Genomic DNA, 19552 nt, shown 5'->3' on the forward strand with positions numbered 1-19552 from the left:
CTACCATCTCTAAGAGCTGTACATGGATTGCCATAAAACCCTGTGAGAATCCAATCCTTTCCATTTTCTAGGTCTATTACCTTCACAGAAATGTGAAATCTAGTAAAAGATTCCAATTCTATTTGATCTTTAGAATGCCACATCATTGCTATTCCCCCACTAAATCCTATGCTATCAAAAACAAAACTTCTATCAAAACCAATCATGTTCCTTATTGTTTCCATTTTGTCCCTCTTGCATTTAGTTTTAATAAGGAAAAGGATCCTTGGGCTCTTTTGCTTCATTAAAAAATAAAGCTCTTGAACTGTTCGAGGGTTCCCAAGCCCTCGACAGTTCCAACTAAGACAACTCATTTTTTCTGGTAGGGCTGCACAACAGCCACCACCTTATAATCCTGATTTAAGCTCCTTACAGGCTTGAGCAATAATTTTGATTTCTTGGAAGTACCTTGTTGATCAACTCTGCTATCTTCTGATGTCTCTCTTTTTCTGCTATCTGAAGTCTTCAAAGATGTGTTCCTAGAAGTCAATTCTGTAGCCCTATCCATGAAAACCTGTCTTGCCCTTTTCTTCCAACTTTTATATTAGTTAGGATAGGAGAATATGCCGAGGTTAGGTGGCCTGCTCGATGGAAAGGACTCGATTCGCAAGTTTTTATAACTTTTTTTTCTATAATTTTAAAAATGCTAAATTAATGGGGAATAAAAAAAACACGCTAAATGAAAAGACCCGTGTTAAAATGACCAAGCTCTTTTTTGCGGTAAAGCCACCCAACCCAAACTTCTGGAATCTTTTGACCCCAAAAATATATCATACATGGGATTTGGATTTCCCTTTTGTATCCATCCCCCGGCCTCCACCTCTCTCATCGACGAGACCCACAATTCTAGGAGAAGTCCAGTCCAGGTTCGTTCGCTTTCGATCTCTGAATTTTATGGCCGAAAAGTAAACGGAGAAAGATGTTAAAAACTACCCATTAATTCTGTTTCATTTCTCCAAAAAATTTGCAGCTCCCGGGAGTAACCAACATCTTGGGTGTTCTCGCATTATCATAATTAACGACGCCGCCATTCATGTCGACCTCCAAAGGCAGTCTCAGACATTTTATTAGGTCCGTTACGAACGCCAGGCACTTGAAGAATTTTTATCAGAGGCGATGCTTTCGTACCATCGCGGCTTTCGATACACCATTGCCGTTGGTCCCTAATTCCGTCAATGGGCTCGGTGGTCTCAGATTTTCTCTCAGGAATTTGTTTCATAATAGTCACACTGTCCAAACGAGGCGGTTTCTGGGTTGTGGAGACGGTGAAGAGGGCGGTTTTCTTTCGAAAGTTTACGAGGAGAAGCGCGTCTTGGGGTAATTTTTTTCAACACCTTCCATTGGGAATCACATTTTGACGACCTCTATTGTTTGTGTGACTGTTTTCCCATTTTATTGGCATGTAAAAGTTGCTGTTAAAAATTGTAGCTTCTTGGTATATGATAGCTGCCATTTTTACTATTCTATTCCTTTCTCTCTGGTATTTTGCACTAAGTAATTTTCTCGTTTGTTGGAATATATACACACAAATACAAATAGACTAGGGTACATATCAACTTTTGATATCAAGCCACATTTGTGATATTTCTTGGAGATTACACATTACCTACTTCAAGTTTAGGTCAATTTCGAGTTGTCAACCTGCGGTTTTAAGAGTTCTACTTTACCCACCTGAGCTCTGATTTCGTTTTCCTTTAGTTCATACGTTCAATAGATTTCCATTAGAGTGAGATTGATATTGTGCTTCTTGCTTCCCATTGCAAGGCTCGTGATTTGCAATTGCGTTCTTATTGATTTGGGACTGAAATATGTCTAATATAATGATTTCAGTGTGGATGAAGTGCAATTTTTAAACCGTAGGTTAAACGACTTGAACTGTAACACCCGAGTCTTACATTGGGAAAATGACTAATTCACATTGCGTGGCTAAAAGTTATAAATATAGTCATAAGTATTAAACCTGGCATTGACCACTTATTAGGGGAAACTGGGCTTTATTAGCGATTATAGGGAAACTTCAAATTGACTTAACCTTTTGGGGTTAGTGACTAGCACTTTTCCTGAACCATTTCATGAACTTAAACATTTGTTTATTTTTTGCTTCTGAAGCTATTTAAGTTGCATTCAAAGTAACTCATGTGTGGCATTTGAAACTTCTCAATGAGATTAAAATTAGTCAGATACCAGCCAATGAGCTGATATTTATCCTTTCAATTCATCCTTGTGAAAGGATAAATGTGTCTATTGAATATTGATGTCTCATGGTTGCATTATGAACCATTTTGATTTCTAATCACAAAGACTCGAGCTGACAGAATTTTTGTTCATTAGGTATTCTCCAGAGCAATTGTTTGATGTAGTTGCAGCCGTCGACTTTTATCATGGTTTTGTCCCCTGGTGTCAGCGGTCTGAGATAATTAAACAATATCCCAATGGGTCTTTCGATGCTGAGCTAGAGATTGGTTTCAAATTTCTTGTTGAGAGTTACATTTCCCATGTAGAATTGAGCAGGCCTAAGTTCATAAAGGTGACCAACTTTCTTTCAATTATTGGGTGGTTGTTTTACTTAATAGTATTTTCTCTGTTCTTATAATGTAAAATTAATCATTTACAGCTAATTATTATAGCTTTTGTATGATCTGAAAGCTTCTAAGAAAGAACATTAGATATATTGACTTTTCTTCTATTTCATAATGTGCATGAACAGGATTGGGCAACCCATGTGGGGGATTAAAAATTAGTTTAAATGAATATGAACTTGACTTGTGGGGATTTGAATCAAATATGGGTGTCATGTTGGTTATTGAATTTAAAATGAAAGTCTATTTTAATGTTTCTTTGTTGTTACATTGTGAGAGTCTCACAATGAAAGTACATTGTGAGAGTCTATTTAAAATGAAAGTCTTATGCTACATTGTGAGATAGCTAGGGCATTGTGGAGCGATGTGTTCATACGTATAGGGTTGATTTGGGTCATGCCTGCTACAGTGGTAGAGTTATTGGCTTGTTGGGTAATGCCGGGTGGTGCTCCACAAATCAAAGCTGTGTGGAAGATGGTTCCTATTTGTATTATGTGGTGCATATGGCGGGAGCGTAATGAGCGGACATTTGAGGATAAGGAGCTGACATTAGAGGATCTTAGAATTTTCTTTTACCGCACCTTACTTCTGTGAGCTAGTGCTGTAGATTTTAATGGCCTAACTGTACATGATTTTCTTCTTTCTTTTTTAGCAACTATATAGGTCCTATCTCTTGTATTCCACCTTGTATACTTGGGCTTGGCCTATTCTTATTTATACAACTGTTTACTTATAAAAAAAAAAAAAATGTTTCTTTGTTGTTGTCTGCCCTGTCTGTGAGGCTTTAGTGGTTTATTGGAGCGTTAACTATAATTAGTCCTCTACATTTGATTTTACATTAGTTCTCTACGCTTGATTTTCTTGTGGTTTCTTTGATGAAGTTATTATATATTCTATCTTGTGTTCAGACAACTGCAAAGGATAGCGCCTTGTTTGACCACCTGATAACCATATGGGAGTTCAATCCTGGACCAGCTCCAGGAACTTGCAACCTTCATTTTTTGGTGGATTTTAAGTTCCAGTCACCATTTTACCGGCAGGTGATGATCCTTTAGCTCATGAATAATTTCCATGTGATTGCCACCTCCATATGATTTTTTTTAATAAAAGAGACAGTACCCTGTGAGTTTTATTAAAATATCTCACTTATGGCGGAGGAATACCGTGGTAACAATTAACACCTTGGGGGTTATAAGAAACCCGAAACCAAGGAATGAAAAATTAATTTATAGAAACCAGACTTATTTCTATACAAAACCTGAATATTTACAATGAAGATGAGGAATTCCAGCTCTATCAAATATTAATGCTACTCTAACTTCACATGGTAGGTCATTACGACTATCAAAGATTCAAACCACTCCTTGTGCACCTAGTTTTGCCAAACCACCGGCCGCTTGATTCACTTCCCGGTAAACATGATGGAAACTGATTGAGAAACTACCTTTCAGCTCAACTATTTGCTCCCATATATCATGCAGGTACCAGGGGCAGCTAACATGCCCACGCAACCAATTTATTGGTACTTTGGAATCTGATTCCACCTCAATATCCAACAGGTTCCTTTGGGCTCATAGCTTCAAACCATCCCATAATTCTTTCACTTCCGCTCCTGTGTTGGTGCCCTCGCCATAGCGATGGGCAGACGCCATCAACAGTTGTGCCCTTTCATTCCTCACCACCCCTCCTCCTCCACTCTGTACTGGGTTCCCCAACCAGCACCCATCCAAATTTAATTAAACTCTCCCACCTCCATATGATCATTCATCAAACTTCCCAGTTGTCACTGCTCTCATTTTATGAACACCTTGTCACAGCTTTGACTGCTAATTTGCATCATTACCAACTCCACCACCACCTTGACACATGACCATGACTTGTGTGATCACCTTGGGTTCTGTAATATCTATCATTAACTGAGGTGAATTCATTAATTCTTTTTGTAATGATCATTAGCCTTGGTTTTGAATTCATTAATATTCTTTTTGTTACTCTTCGGTATCTCTTGGATGGAAATTTTAACAACTGATTATTCCTTACTTTAAAGCTTTCATACTGAGGCATTTCTTTGTTCTAATTTTCTAATTCTGTTAGTCTGCATTTTGCCAATTTTCTTTTTTCTCTTTCAATAAGTTTTAATTTAGTCTAATAGTTTTCAAATAGAAATGCATGTGACAACTTAATTGAGTCGTATCATCTATTGGTGTGGCACACTGCCAATGTGTCCAACATACTTTGCATGTAGGTGTTCTTTGGAACTGTTGTCTGTTATGAACCCATTAGGTAGAACTCACCCTTGAAAACCGGCTTACAAGGGAAGGGTGCCTAGGGGTATATAAACCACCAACCAATCCATACTTAGTCGATGTGTGATTGTAATAATGTCATTGTGAGATAGGGACAGATAGAGAGACGGAGAGAAAGGGTCTAGCAAGACTACAACGATAGTCTGGTTGAGCTTTGAATTTGATGTGTTCTGATATCTTATGGCAGTATATGATCATTATATCAATGTCCTAAGATATTGCAGCTTCGGTGATTACTATATGTCGTGATTATAGTTTTATTTTGCGCTTGTCTACGTGCCTGTCGTTTGTGGCTATTCTGGATTAATCCCTTTTTTAGGAGTCCATTAATTTAGGGTTCAGAATGGTTATATGCATTTTCTGTGAACATACCAGGCATAAGGTTTGGATATTTGAGATTGGAATTTTATATTGTGATGTAGGGTACTTATAAAAAAAAAAAAAATCTTGTGATGTAATTGTAGAGTAGCCTTAAGCATTCTAACTGTGGCAATGACATTATGATTTTTCAGGTGGCATCCATGTTCTTCAAGGAGGTGGCCAGTCAACTGGTACGATCATTCAGCCAGCGCTGCAGTTTGGTATATGGACCAGGGGTCCAAATCCTTGAAAATTCATATGGTCAAAGCACATGACAAATGAATATATAGAGGCTAGCAGCATATAATAGGGCATAGAATTACTGTTACACCAGCCACTGGGTGTTTATTTTTTATTTTTTGTCTGCTGCCCGGTGGTCCCATTGATCTTTTAATTATTCATTCAATCAAAGCCTTAAATCCCAAGAAGGGATTGTTGTGCATGTTATAAAAAAGACACTGATAGGGTTATTATTCATCCATTATTTATTTATTATTTATAGTGTATTTATTTTTTTATTATTTTATTTTAAGTATTTATTTAACATATTTAATCATTAAGAAAAAATTTAAAAAATATATAAGTTTACTAATAGTACTTTCTTAACTATTAAGTAAAATAAAAAATTAAAAAAAATTAAATATAAAAAATAGTAAATGAGTAGTAAGGAGTAGTAATCTTATAATTTTTCTATAAAAAATTGTGTATCATTCAACTACTTTTAAGTATTATTATTATTATTATTATTTTCTTTCATTGTTACAAATGCTTATACGAAGGCTCACTAGTACAGTAGTATCTAACTAAAAGTAAATAAATAAAAAATTACGTGGTATCTTGTCAAGATGTGGCAGCACCTGAATGTGTTTGATAAAAATATCGATAGTCACGCCAGATTATTCTCAAGTCATGAAATATCAAGTGATTCGAAATCGTTACTGTTGAGTATTGATACACTTAATAATCTTTTTATTTATTATTTTATTTATTTTACAATTTTGAACTAAAAGGTGGGTAATTAGTAGAATTTTAAATCTAAATATTTTTTAATGTATTTAATAATTGGTAATATGATGAAAGGTGACAAGAGGGTGGCACACTCCTCTGCCTTCCTCAATCTTTCAAATTCAAATTGGGTTGTGCTCATTTTGTACATCCATCTCCTTTCTCATAACAAAAATTATATTCAACTTCCGGTCTGCCTATCACACACCACACACTTACTGCTCATCAACCTGGTTCATCGCCATGTCACAGTCTGCCTTTCTCCCTCACTCCCTTCTCTATGCAACCCCTCCAGGCGAAGATCTCACTCTCCTTTCTCTGCTCTACCCCTCCCAGAAGAAGACCTTACTCTCACTTCTCTGCTCTGCGTAGCCCCTCCCAGACGAAGACTACCACTGAAGCCCTCAATTCTCACTCGCCCAAACGAACACCGAACCCCATTCAATAAAAAAATATGTTACAAAAAATCAAACTTACAGGATGGACTCTTGCTTACATATATAGAAACTGACATGACCCGCATCACTGCAATGACTAAAGGAACAAAAAGAACATAAGATTGTTGTCTAATTTTTTCTGAAAAGTTCGTCACTTTAAGAACACTGCCAGAGTTTCTTCAATTTGGGAAGGCATCCATCACTTATGTAAAACAATGCACACTTTGAAGATAAACTTTTGTTGAGCCTCCATATTGACTGAAGAATGAAATTATGTTTAGAGGCTCCATCAATATTTTCACAATTTCTTGGTATGTTACCGGTATTTGTCCTTCTAAACATTATGAGACTCTGCAAACGAGTTTCTGCATTCCTTGTGGGAAAAGATTTCCATGGAAGCACCTGGAAAGAGTCCAACTGGATGTAATGTATAATGGCTTCTTTGCTAAAATTAAAATAGTTTGCTTGCACGCATTTGTGCAGTAGAGTTTCTGAGACCTTTTACCAACTTATATTATAAGGCAATTAGAAGACGCAACCACCTGCCTGAATGGATTTACTTAATCCAAAAACAAAAACTGCATAAAGTACTATACTACAGGCCGTGGGACGAAGCCGTACAGAAAAGAACCTGCAAAACTGGAGTGAGAAAGCTATGGGGAGGGGGGTGGGGGGAAATAAAAAATTTTTTTATTTACGGAATTAAAATGCACGTTTGACTTAAAAAAAAAAAAAAAATACAGGCAGCAGTGTGTGGAGGTTGTGCTACAGTCGATAGATTGTATAGCAATACTCTTCTTAGAACTCTATAAAACCTGTTCGTGCATAGGCTTAGAAGAAGCGATACCTTAAAGTTTGCAGCCATAACAAAATATCCCATTCATCCAGAACCAACATGCATTTTCCCCACTCGGAATAAAAAAATTCTGCTTATCATTTTCATACCATATACTATACATAATTTTTTAGTTTTTCTCTTACTAAATATGTGATGTATGGATGATGAGTAGAAGAACTCAATTAGTTTAGAAAAAATAAAATCAACAAAATTTAAAGAATAAGTGTGGCGTGTGGGAATGATGATTAACAAAACTCTTTGAAATATACCTCTCATCCTTATAGCATAATAGGAAGATTCTAAATAGTATACTCTCATTTTACTTTTATATTGTCCATCAATCTTTAAATTTTTCTTTAAAAATAATATATAAATAGATTGAAAGTGAAATAAAAGTGTAGTATGTAGTAGGGGTGAAAACCGACCATATCAATGTGGTTTTTGACAAAAATTGCCATCGACCGATAGGGAATTTTCATGAGAGAATCGACTGGACCGGCCGATGGGGAGGAGAAATACCGGCCGTACCAATTTTGGCGATTCTTGATCCCCCTAGCGGTGAGGTTCGTTTGAGAGAGTAGAGAGAGAAAGTCTTGTAGTCTGAGAGAGGATAGAGAGAATGAGAGAAATTGAAGAAGAATATGAGAAGGGAAGAAGACAAGCTCAAATCGAAACGACGCCATTTGGTTTAAATAAAAGGACGTCATTTGGTTTAAGACCAAACAGTGTTGTTTCTCTTATATTTTTTTGTATACATTAGGTTTAAAACAGCGTCGTTTCACTTAACATTAAGTTGAACGGCATTATTTTAACTATGATATATATAAAAAAAAACTATTTAATAGGCCAGTTTGGCGGTTTGAACCAGGTTCAAACCGAAACCAAACCGGCTGATGTTAGTTTTAAGGAATTTCTACCGCCGGCCGACCGATTCTCTACCCATTTTGGCTGGTTCCATGCCTTGGTGATAGGCTGCGTCGATGTCGGCCAGTTTCATTGGTTGTTTTATAGCCCTAGTATGTAGTATTACCCATTATAATTATTAGATTATGGTACAAGTTTCTTTTAGAAAAAATGATGGTACAAGTAAATTTTATAAGACTCATTTGTGGTGGAGGAATACACTTATTTTACAACGAAGATCACCTTTATTTTTTTTAAACAATGAAATTTATTGATAATATCCATCAAAGAATATCAAGAATACAAGATGGGAGTCCTCCATCTATATAGAGTCCTCCTTTAACTCTAGTGCACTCTTGGCTAAACAATGAGCCACATTATTAACTTCCCTTTTAACATACTTAACATCCCATCTCTCAAAGAATATAAGATAGTTTTTACATCAGATATGATCATCCCTGCACAATTCCAAGTTGAATCATGTTATGTGATACTGTTAATCACTTGAAAAGAGTCCCCTTGCAACACGATTCTTCTCAAACCCAATTCCATGTTAAAGATAGTCGCTTGTAAAGCTCCATAGCATTCAGCTAGCAATGGATCATAGAAAAAGCCTCGTTGTAATCTTTTAGTGGCTATTACTTTCCTTTCTCCATCTCGTACTATAATACCAATGCCAACTTTGCCAAGAGATTTACTTAATGATGCATCCCAATTAATTTTAAAGAACCCCCAACAGGAGGCTCCCATTTGTTTATCTCATTTTCCCCACCTTCTCCTGGTTTAAATATCTTGGCTTTTACTTCCTTAAAATCTTGCAGTAAGTTTTTCGCTTGCTGCAACACCTGGTTTGGATGAAAGAATTTATCCTCAAATACAAAGATGTTTCTTCTTTGCCACGATTTTCTTGCAATTAGCATTACCTCTTCCATCTGCTTCTCATCAAAAGATTCATCCATAGCTGTAAAAAGATCTTTAAAGCAACCTGATAAGAGATTACTTTTCTATATCTTCTTAGAACATCAACTCCATACATCTTTAGCTTTTATACCCTCCCATAGAACATGGATGGTATTTTGCTCATTTGCCAAACATATTAAATAATTTGGTGACCTCACTTCTTTTCTTCTGAAGAGGTTTGAATTTGTAGGTAATGCCTTTAAGCAAGCTCTCTAGAGAAAGACTTTTGCAACATTTGGTATGTTTAATCTGCAAACTCTGTACCACACATCTTCCTTGCTACCTGAGTGTGAAAATTGTCCTTTTGCTCTCTCTAATATCTCAATTTGTAGACAATATGCACTGATATGCACTTCTAATAGCAAATTGTCCCCTTGTTGTGCTTCTCCATATAAGCTTATTTGCACTATTTGATAGACTAATAAGGATCTTTTTTATAATAGTAGCTTCATCATTGGAAAAAATTCCATCAATTAGATCAACATTCCACTGCTTAGTATCTGGGTCAGTTAGAGCTTCAATTGTATCACCTTCATTGAGTATTTATGCAACACTTTGAACTTTCTATGTTGTAGGTCAAGGTAGGGTTGTACACCGATGGGTTTGTCGTTGGTTTCAGTGCAAAACGCCACCGATGTCTGCCATGAGCATATTGAACTGGCCAAAACTGTGGGTTTGGGGAGAGAAAATCGATCATATTGATCTCGATGTGCATCAGTGCGGTCTTCGGTCTACTGTCGATGTCTTCTGTGAAGGAGGAGGAACTGAGGAAGAACGAAGAAGCATCTTGCCGTCATCTAAAAGAAAGTTGCAGATAGGAAGAAGGCAACACGAGGAAGAAGAAGAGGGGTGGGGGGGTGGGGGGTGGGGGTTATCAATTGATTTGTTCTATTATATTATATTTTTTTAACTTTCAGGCCCTAAAACGACGCAATTTCACTCATTTAAGTGAAACGACACCGTTTTATCTACATATATTCAAAAAAATAATATAAATAGATCAGATTGGCCGGTTCAGCGGTTTCCTAGGGGTTCAAACTGGTGCTGAACTGCTGATATCGGTTTTCCCTCAATTCCTCTCACCCGCCGACCGATTCTTTGTCGGTTCTGGCCGGTTCCATGCTCCTACGGTCGGTTTGATCGGTTCACGGCCAGTTTCGGCAGTTTTTGTACACCCCTAGGTCGAGCTATCCACTTGTCCTTCCATATTTGAACACTTTGCCCATTGTCAATCCTCCACATAAATCCTTCTTCCACTAGATGCCTAGCTGCCAAAATACTCCTCCAAACATAAGATGGTCTGTATCCCACTTTAGCTTGGAGAAATGAAGTACTTGGATAATATTTTAGTTTAAGTACTCTTGTTGCAAGTGAGCCAGGCCTTTGAATTAACCTCCACCCTTGCTTAGCTAGCATTGCCAAGTTGAAACTCTCCAAAACTCCAAATTCTAGTCCTCTAATTTTTTTGCCTTCCCCATTTGTGTGATATCCCATATAATAAAAATAAGGGTAGGTGGTGTATGGGGATCCTATATTGCTTGGGAATGAGAAGTTATTGCTCTTTATAAGGTTCCAATGTGGCTCCAATTGTATTATTGACTAGTCCTTTTGGAGTATAAGTTATGTGGTTTAAGTATTCCATTTGGGTGTTACAAATAGTATCAGATACAAGTTTATAAGTAACAGGTAGTAATTTTTCCGACCCATCCGGATACGGGGCATTATATTTGGTATCAGAGTTAGGTTTGAGATTCTACAGACTATAAGCATATGAGATTTAAATATATGTGGGTTTTAAGAAGTAACTTTAGATTTAAGGTGTAGATCTTGAAATTGACATTAGTTTGACCGAAAGCCAGGCTTGAGATTCTGTATACTATAATAAGGAATTTGATGGGATTTGAGGTTTTAGACTCGATTGGCTTATTTCCTTGAGAACAACTTTGGGAGGCTTGAATACACCTATGCAATAGGTAGGCAAGGCTTGAACCACTGATTTTAGCAAAATTTCTTTACCTACTTGTGACAAGAACTTAGTCTTCCAGTTGCTTATTTTGCTCCTCACTCTCTCCAGTATACTTCTAAAAGCTTGAGCTCGAGATCTTCAGTAACCCTAAGTACTTTTCATAGGATGAAGAAGATTTAACTCCATCAATGCTCATAATTATTTCCTTTGAATCTTCACTAGTATTGGTGCTGAAGTGGATAGAAGTTTTGTCTTTGTTCATTCTTTGTCTTGAAGCTCTTTCATATGTGACAAGTTTTGCAATCAAATGTGTCCACTCTATTGAATTAGCCTTGCAAAATAACAAACTGTCATCTGCAAAGAATAAATGATTAATGCAATTTTGGCCTCTAGCTATTGGAATACTAGAGATTAGTCCAGTAGCTTCAACTCTATTGAGTTATAAGTAACCTGTTTAAAGCTTCAGAACAAATAATGAATAGGTAGGATGAAAAGGGATCACTCTGCCTCATTCCTCTTGTTGGCTTAAAGGAACACTGAGGAGAGCCATTAATAAGTCAGGAATAGGATATTGATTTTATACATTTCATTGTAAGATCAATCCATCTTCCATTGAATCCCATTTGAAACATCATAGCTTCCAAAAATTCTCATTCAACCCTATCATATGCCTTGCTCATATCTAACTTCATTGCCATATAACTTGATTTCCCAGTTTTCCTATTGTTCATAGAATGCATAGCCTCATAAGCAACCACTACATTGTCCATGATTAACCTTCCATGTATAAATGCACTAAGTGTGGGAGATATAATAAGCAGGTGGAATTTTCTTCAACCTATTAGCCAACACCTTAGATATAATCTTGTAAATAACATTACACAAACTGATTGACTTGAAATCTGAGACCTTTTTAGGATGCTTTACCTTTGGGATTAAGGTAATATACGTTACATTTATGTGACTAAGATCACTGTTAGAATTGAGACATTTGAGTACAACTACACACACATCCCTTCCAGCAATTGCCCAGTGGTCTTGATAAAATACTGCAGGGAACCCATTTGGTTCAGGTGAACTCAAAGGGTTCATCTGGAATATAACATCCTTCACTTCCAAATCAGTGAATTCCATTATAAGCTGGCAGTTCATTTCCTTAGTAATCTCTGGTTGCAAAGAGCTAATAAAGTTTTCAATGTTTTTTGGGCTAGTAGAGGTAAATAATTTTTTTATAAAAATTATTAAAAAGAGCACTAGCCTCTACTGGAGAAGTGGCTACAGATCCATCCTCCCTCTCAATGCTGTGAATAGCATTTGAATTTCTCCTTTGGTTTGCACACATATGATGGAATTTGGTGTTTCTGCCCCCATCTTTAAGCCAATTCTGCTTAGCCCTTTATTTCAATATGATATGATCTTCTTCAAGTAAATCATCAACTTTCTCATGCAGTTCCTTTATACTTCTCGAGTGTACACCTTTGTTGTTGTCTTGCATTTGTGCTGTTTGGGGAAGTCTAACTTCTATTGTCATCTTATTGCCTTTAGCCGATTCTTTACTCCATGTACTCATACAGTTTTTACATTTTTCCAACCCTGCAGATTCATTCACTAGTTTATTGATTGATCTCACTTGTGATTGCCATTCTGCTTCCACTATCTTATAACATTCTTCTCTTTTAGACCAGATGGCTTCATATTTGAAAATTTTCTTTCTACACCTTCTAACATCCCTTCCCTTCTCCATAAAGATAAGTAAAGGGTTGTCGTCTGAAGTTTGAGCAGCCAAAACTCTTACTATTGTGAGCTCAAAGAGATTAGCCCAGTAAATATTTCCAAAAGCCCTATCTAACCTTTCCTTTGTGAACAACAAATCTTCTCTATTATTACTCCATGCAAACTAAGAACCCAAAAAACCAAGGTCACTTAGTCCACAGTCTTCTACAGCTTCTCTGAACCTTTCCATTTGACTGTAAGGCCTATTAGCTGAACCATACTTCTCCTTGAAATGCAGAACTTCATTAAAATCTCCCATACACATCCAAGCTTTTCCTTCCTTTGGCATCAAAGCTTTTAATAACGCCCAGCTCTCTTCTTTTAGCAGTGATTGGGTTACCATAAAACTCAGTTAACATGAATTCTTCCCCAAATTCCATATGGTTAACCACTCAAGAGATGTGATTCTGTGAAAATGTGTCTAAGCAAGCAGAAATATCACTATCCCATAGAAATGTTAACCCTCCACTTAAACCTCTACTATCTACCACAAAATTGCAGTAAAAACCTAATTGCCTCCTTATAGTCTCCACCTTATTTCTTTTACACTTTGTTTTCATGAGGAAAACAAAGTCTGGGCTCTTTGACTTCACCAATGAGTGAAGTTCTTGAACTGACTGAGGATTCTCAAGCTCCAGACAGTTCCAACTTAGACAAATCATGGCTGTTGGTGGGGCTGCTTCACAGCCTCCACCAATGCATCTTGGTTTATACTCCCCTTCAGGTAAGGGTTCAGTCTTTGATTATTTCTTAGCAGACATTAACATATTAACATCTTCAAAAACCTTTTCACCTGTTTTCCTTTTAAGAATATCTAATATCATGTTAGTATCATTAAAATTTCCCATATGTGAATTATCCATATTACATCGAGCTCTTCTTTTCCAACTAACAATTTTTTTCCTAGCAATGACTTCTTTCTTCTTATTAGAGATGTTCTACTTGAAAATACTTACAGAATTGTCGACCATCACTTCTGTTTAATCAGAGTCCTAGTTTCCACAAACCTCCTGCAATTCTATTGATAGTTCCTTCTTTGCCTTATCCAGTCTCTTGATTTCCTCATGTTCAGTTATTATATCACCACTTATTGGGGAATTCAAAACAATGATAGGATTTTGTACCAACAACTCCTTATTTCTTGAGGATACTACATAATTATCCATTGATTTAATGGAACTCTTTGAAATTCCTTATGGTACCCTTCTTTTGAGTTCCATTGCCACCGGCCATGGAATTTAGCCTGCTCTTTATATCTTCCATACTTTCTAGATTTAGAGACATTGTCAATTGAAGGTGATGCTCTCAGCCATGCATCATATTGAGGCTAGATACTCTCTGAGAATTGAGCACCATTAGAGAACTTGGGACAGTTCTTTGACTTGTGCTTTACAACTCCACAATAAAAATAAACCATTGGAAGCCTCTCCTATTTGAAAGAAATCCACCATAACTTCCCACCAATTTTTATCCTCTGCCCCTTCCCAATGGCTTAGTAATGTCCATTTCTACTCTTACTCGAAGGTACTTACCCCATCCACAACCATTACCATCAACTTCCACCATAATCACCTTGCCTAATATCGATCCAATTTGTCCACCCACATCTTTTGTCATCATTGCTAATGGCAAATCATGACACTGAATCCAGAATAATTTAGAATGGAAATCAATTTCTTTTGGAGGGGTACTGTTATCAAAATCTTGAAGACAGATTAGAAACTTATCAAAACTACAAGGCATGCCCATTTTCACTCTCTCTTTTATCTCCTTCCAGTTGGAATTCAAGAAGATAAAGGTTATCTCATACTTCTTTGAACTTGATCAAGCCACCTGGTTCCCAAACTTTTGACAAGGTCGATCGAGATGCTTCCCTATTAACAAGTTTTTCAGCAACCACATAAGCCATTAAACATAATCTTCCTCGACCTTGTGCCTCAGCCAATACTTCCACAGATAGTATTAACTACTACTCTCTTTCAGACCTTTAGAAAGTCTAAGAGACTAAACATTTGCACTTAGCAAAGAAGAATCTCACCTTTCAAAAAAAGAGATGACTTGTATGAAAAAATTTGTCATAATCCGATGACCAACTCTCTTGGGTGGTTTTTTGTTTTATTTAGAATTATAGTTTCTGTTTTTATATTTATTTCTAGTTTTTGTTTCCAAATTTTATAAATCGAGATTTAAAAATCTAGATATCAGGACTGATTTAAATTTTTTGTTTCCAAATTTAATAAATCGAGATACCCGAATATGGATCCAGGGTGAACAATGCTAGAAAATGGTATATGTATGGAAAGAATTAAGAAGTAAATACATCATGTAAATATCATTTTTCAAAAATAAATATTGTTACTTAGAGCACCAGTTATGGGCTCAACAAAGCTAAATTATAGCTAAAGAATAGCTAAAATGCAATATAATATGCTACAATTGGCTCAACAAATCAATAGTAATTTTAACTACAAGTTAAATCACTAGCCAAATGTGTTGAGCTAAAGGTGCTAGCCAAATAATTTTTTTAGACTAAAATATTCACTTGAGTTGAAGTGAATAAAATTGTTGAGGAAATGTTATGTTTTATAGTAGAATAATATAACCGTTAGAGAAATATAACTGTTAGAGAAATATATCTATTAAAGAAATATAAGTTAAAAAAATATATCCGTTGAAGAAATATAGCCATTGGAATAATATAAACGTTAGAAAATTAATAGGTAGTTTTTTAATAACAAATGAATATTCAAATTATAATTATAACTAAAATAAATGAAAAGTTCAAAATTAATATTTTATTAGAATAACGAAAGATTTGTTGAGTCTGTTATTTGATGATGTTAAAAAGTAGCTAACTAAATTTATAAAAGTAAATTTCTTAATCAAATTTTGGCTAAAGTTTGTTAAGCCCATAACTACTGCTCTTAACAAACCGACCTGAACTGTTTTTTTATCCGTTCTACAAACCGATCCGAACCGCGCGATCTTTTGGGACGTTATGTAACCTAAACGACGCGTTTTTAAGAGAAATAACACAAGCAAATTTCATTTCGAATTCGTCTTTCCCCCGCCCGAGTCATTTGCCCTCTTCTCCCCTCCCCAAATCTCCTCTTCCGACGGCGTCTGTGGTTTCCTTCACCGGAAAACTCGTCTCTATCTCTCACTCACAAACGCATTGAAACAGGGACGGGCTAACTGACGCGTGGGTCTCAGGCACAGCTTTGGAACATGGTATTACACTGTAAGTTGGTTGCCCGTGTGCCTGCCTCTCTGTGTGCAAGTTTCTTTTTGATCTATCTCTGTGTGCCAGTTTCTTTTTGATCTATATCTGTGTGCCTGCCTCTCTGTGTGCAAGTTGGTTGCGCGTGGGTCTCTGTATGCAAGTTGCCTGCCTTTCTGTAAGTTGGTTATATTTTTGAATTTGTCCATAATCTGTTCGACGGAAGTACTGCACCAAACACAGCTTGAGATTATTTGCATATTTAAACCGTTGTCTAAGCCCCAGTGAGTATTGTCTAAGCCATTCATATTACCTGTAGACAATATCTTTCTCTGGCCACCAGAGATGCCTCTTCTCATGGCATTCCAATACTTAATAGAATGTGATGTTTACAGTCTTCACCAATATAGTAGTCCATCCTTTACTGAATGTTGCACATGTCATCAGCTACACTAGAGGAGTGTGTGTGTGTGTGTATATATATATATATATATATATATTTTATCCTAATAGCTTGGTGGTTATATTTAAGCTTCTTTTCTATTTATGTAATTACAGTTGAACTTAATATAATACTGGATTCTGTTATGCAGGCAAATAGAGAAGTATACTTGCTTAATTGCATCTATTAAAGCCCATATAAAGCTGGTAAGTTCATTTATGATAATGGCTTTTCCTTGCTTCATTTATGCATTTTCTCTATATGTGTGGTCTTTTGAATTCTGTTAGTTACAAAATGAAGATAAGAAATGTAGTAGGCAATATTTGATTCATAGCCATTAAGATAAAATGTGAAGCAAGGGCAGTTGTGTTCTTCCAGGAACAAGTAGTAGTTTTTTTCCTTTTTCTGGTATATAAGAATAATCATTCTATTTAATTACATCTAGGTTTGTGAAGGGATCTGGGAGCTACTTCAACTTCCCACAGATAGGTCTTTACAAGGCCCTGTTTTTTAAAATTTCACTTGAATGTATACCTTGGTTACTCTTATTACATGAACTCATCTTGTGAAGAAAAAACAAAAAGCAAGGAAGTGAAAACAGATGTTATTTGTCAATGCGACATATTGCTTCTGTAGTTAACCTCTTCATCTCAAGAGCATATTTGCATTAACACAAGGAAGGGAGTACCATTTTACAAGGGCCTTGTTTCAACACATATTATAATGAAATGGACGAGATGGGTTTTGAATGGCCTAAAATTTTAGGAATTTTATATTGGTCAGAATTTTATGTTGCCTGAAGTGATTTTATTGAATAATTGTGAGTTGACTAAAACTAAATTCTCAGTTTAAATAGCCTGATGGGCAAAGGGGATGATGGAAGGCCACCCAGGCCTACTACATCGATGTCATTGATCCAGGTATGATACACATTAGTCATTTCTATGTCTTGGTGTATGATATTTCCATTTAAATAATCTATTGTTTATTTGTGTATTATAGGAATATTACGGTCCCGTAAATCCATACTACCCACCATTTATGATGCCTCCAAATATATATCCAAATCCATATCCGTACCCTTGGGGTAGCCAGGTAGATGAAATTAAAAAAAAAAAAAAAAATTCTATGTGCATTTGCAATGAACTCACGCATCTATATTGTAGCATTCATCGATGCCACCTCTTGGACCAACTCTACCTTACCATTCGTTGAATAATCCCGAGGAGTTAAGAAAATTGCAAGAGACTGGCCAGGTAGATAATTTTTTTTTTTTCTAAATTTTTTTTATGTGCATTAGCAATGAACTAACACATCTATATAATTGCAGCATCCGTTGATGCTACCTCTTGGACCGACTCTACCCTACCCTTCGTTGATACCACCTCTTGGACCAACTTTACCCTACCCTCTATTGAGTAATCCGGAAGAGTTAAAAAGATCTCAAGAGGCTAGTGACTAATATGTCGCATTGTCGAATAGAGTATATAGAAGCTGAGCTCAACCTGCTGTATTAGTTTCTAGCCCTACCTATAAATGTTTTGATTTAAAAAATAAAAGCCACATTGGACGGTGTGTAATGTAAGACTTGAAAATAGGTTTTTTCTTAAAGCAATAAGCCTTGATCTTGGGTCACTCTAGCATAGCTCCCACGTTGATAGGTGTGTCTAGGTGTGTTAGTTCTGAATCTCTTGGACACTCTTTTAACAATAATCATTTTTGCTTTTCCAAATACCAATAGGTACTCATTCTCCTTAATTACTTTTTGAGTATATATATAATTTAAAGATGTACAAATTTCGTCCATTTATTTTGAAAAAAAATTTAAAATTTATTATTAAAACAATAATTTTTCATGTGACTTTTAGATTTATTTATTTTTTATAAAGAGAATGTGTTGAACTTACAAACTATAAAATTGTAAATATCATTTATCTTAATTTTTTTTTTGTTTTTTTTGTTTTGGCAAGTCAATCATATACAATCTTATTTGGATGTTGAGATGAGATATGATGAGTATTATGTGAATATTAATAAAATATTTTGTGAATAGTAGTAAGATGTTTTAATGGAGATGTTTTATGAAATTTTGATAAAGAAGAGAGAAAAAGTTAAATAAAAATATGTAAATTTAAAATATTGTTAGAATATAATTTTTTAATATAATTCTTATTTTTAGATTTGAAAAAATTGAATTTTTAGTGTGGTTTATTTGAAAATTTGAGAAAGTTGTAATGATTAGATAAAAAAGTTAAAAATTAAAAATTAAAAATTATTTATATTTGAGCAGTATTTAAATATTAAAATAAAATAAAATGAGATGATTTAAAATGATCTCAACATCCAAACTTCTTGTCTGCATATTTTTTGTTATATATATAGGGAGAGAGATTGGATCCTTTAACTCTCTTGATGAAAAATCTAAGTATTGCCCATTAATCAAAGGATATTGGCGGAAGTCTGCGTATTTTTTAGCCAAGTCTATTCCATCTCTGTCCGTCTCTCTCTCTCTGGAGCTGAAATATCAGAGACCAACACGCTCTTGCTATTTTCTGGAGTTACGTACGTACATTGACGGCAGTGCAAATCAAGTTTCCTAATCTGGTTATTCCCGTCTCAGTTTTCAAGCTTAAAGCCCCAAACGAATACAGACGAAAACCTGCCCTACTGATCCGCAAAGTCGGTCTGAGATTTTATCAATTTTTCTAGAAATTAAATATTGGT

The 19552-nt window shown here is 35.7% G+C and overlaps 2 protein-coding genes across 5 annotated transcripts in view; both read left to right on the forward strand.

Moving 5' to 3' along the window:
- Positions 1 to 764: 764 nt before the first annotated feature.
- Positions 765 to 5731, forward strand: LOC121234615 (coenzyme Q-binding protein COQ10 homolog, mitochondrial-like). Its single transcript, XM_041130615.1, has 5 exons — positions 765 to 905; positions 1010 to 1356; positions 2371 to 2566; positions 3527 to 3658; positions 5437 to 5731. The coding sequence occupies exons 2-5, from the start codon at positions 1073 to 1075 to the stop codon at positions 5557 to 5559; spliced, it is 735 nt and encodes a 244-aa protein (XP_040986549.1). The 5' UTR covers positions 765 to 905; positions 1010 to 1072; the 3' UTR covers positions 5560 to 5731.
- A 10378-nt stretch (positions 5732 to 16109) lies between these two features.
- The window catches only part of LOC121234582 (sine oculis-binding protein homolog A-like), a 92514-nt gene continuing 89071 nt past the window's right edge, over positions 16110 to 19552 (forward strand). The window contains exons 1-5 of one of the 4 annotated variants that reach the window (XM_041130555.1): positions 16110 to 16407; positions 16522 to 16564; positions 16980 to 17034; positions 17274 to 17317; positions 17676 to 17748. In XM_041130555.1, the coding sequence (XP_040986489.1) occupies positions 16395 to 16407; positions 16522 to 16564; positions 16980 to 17034; positions 17274 to 17317; positions 17676 to 17748 (228 nt within the window). In that variant the 5' untranslated portion in view covers positions 16110 to 16394. Of the gene's footprint in view, positions 16408 to 16521; positions 16565 to 16979; positions 17035 to 17273; positions 17318 to 17675; positions 17749 to 19552 lie in introns of those variants that run through there. The other 3 variants (XM_041130560.1, XM_041130559.1, XM_041130561.1) reach the window with 3 other exon arrangements.

This window comes from Juglans microcarpa x Juglans regia, chromosome 6D, assembly GCF_004785595.1.
Source record: "Juglans microcarpa x Juglans regia isolate MS1-56 chromosome 6D, Jm3101_v1.0, whole genome shotgun sequence".
Lineage (NCBI taxonomy): Eukaryota > Viridiplantae > Streptophyta > Magnoliopsida > Fagales > Juglandaceae > Juglans > Juglans microcarpa x Juglans regia.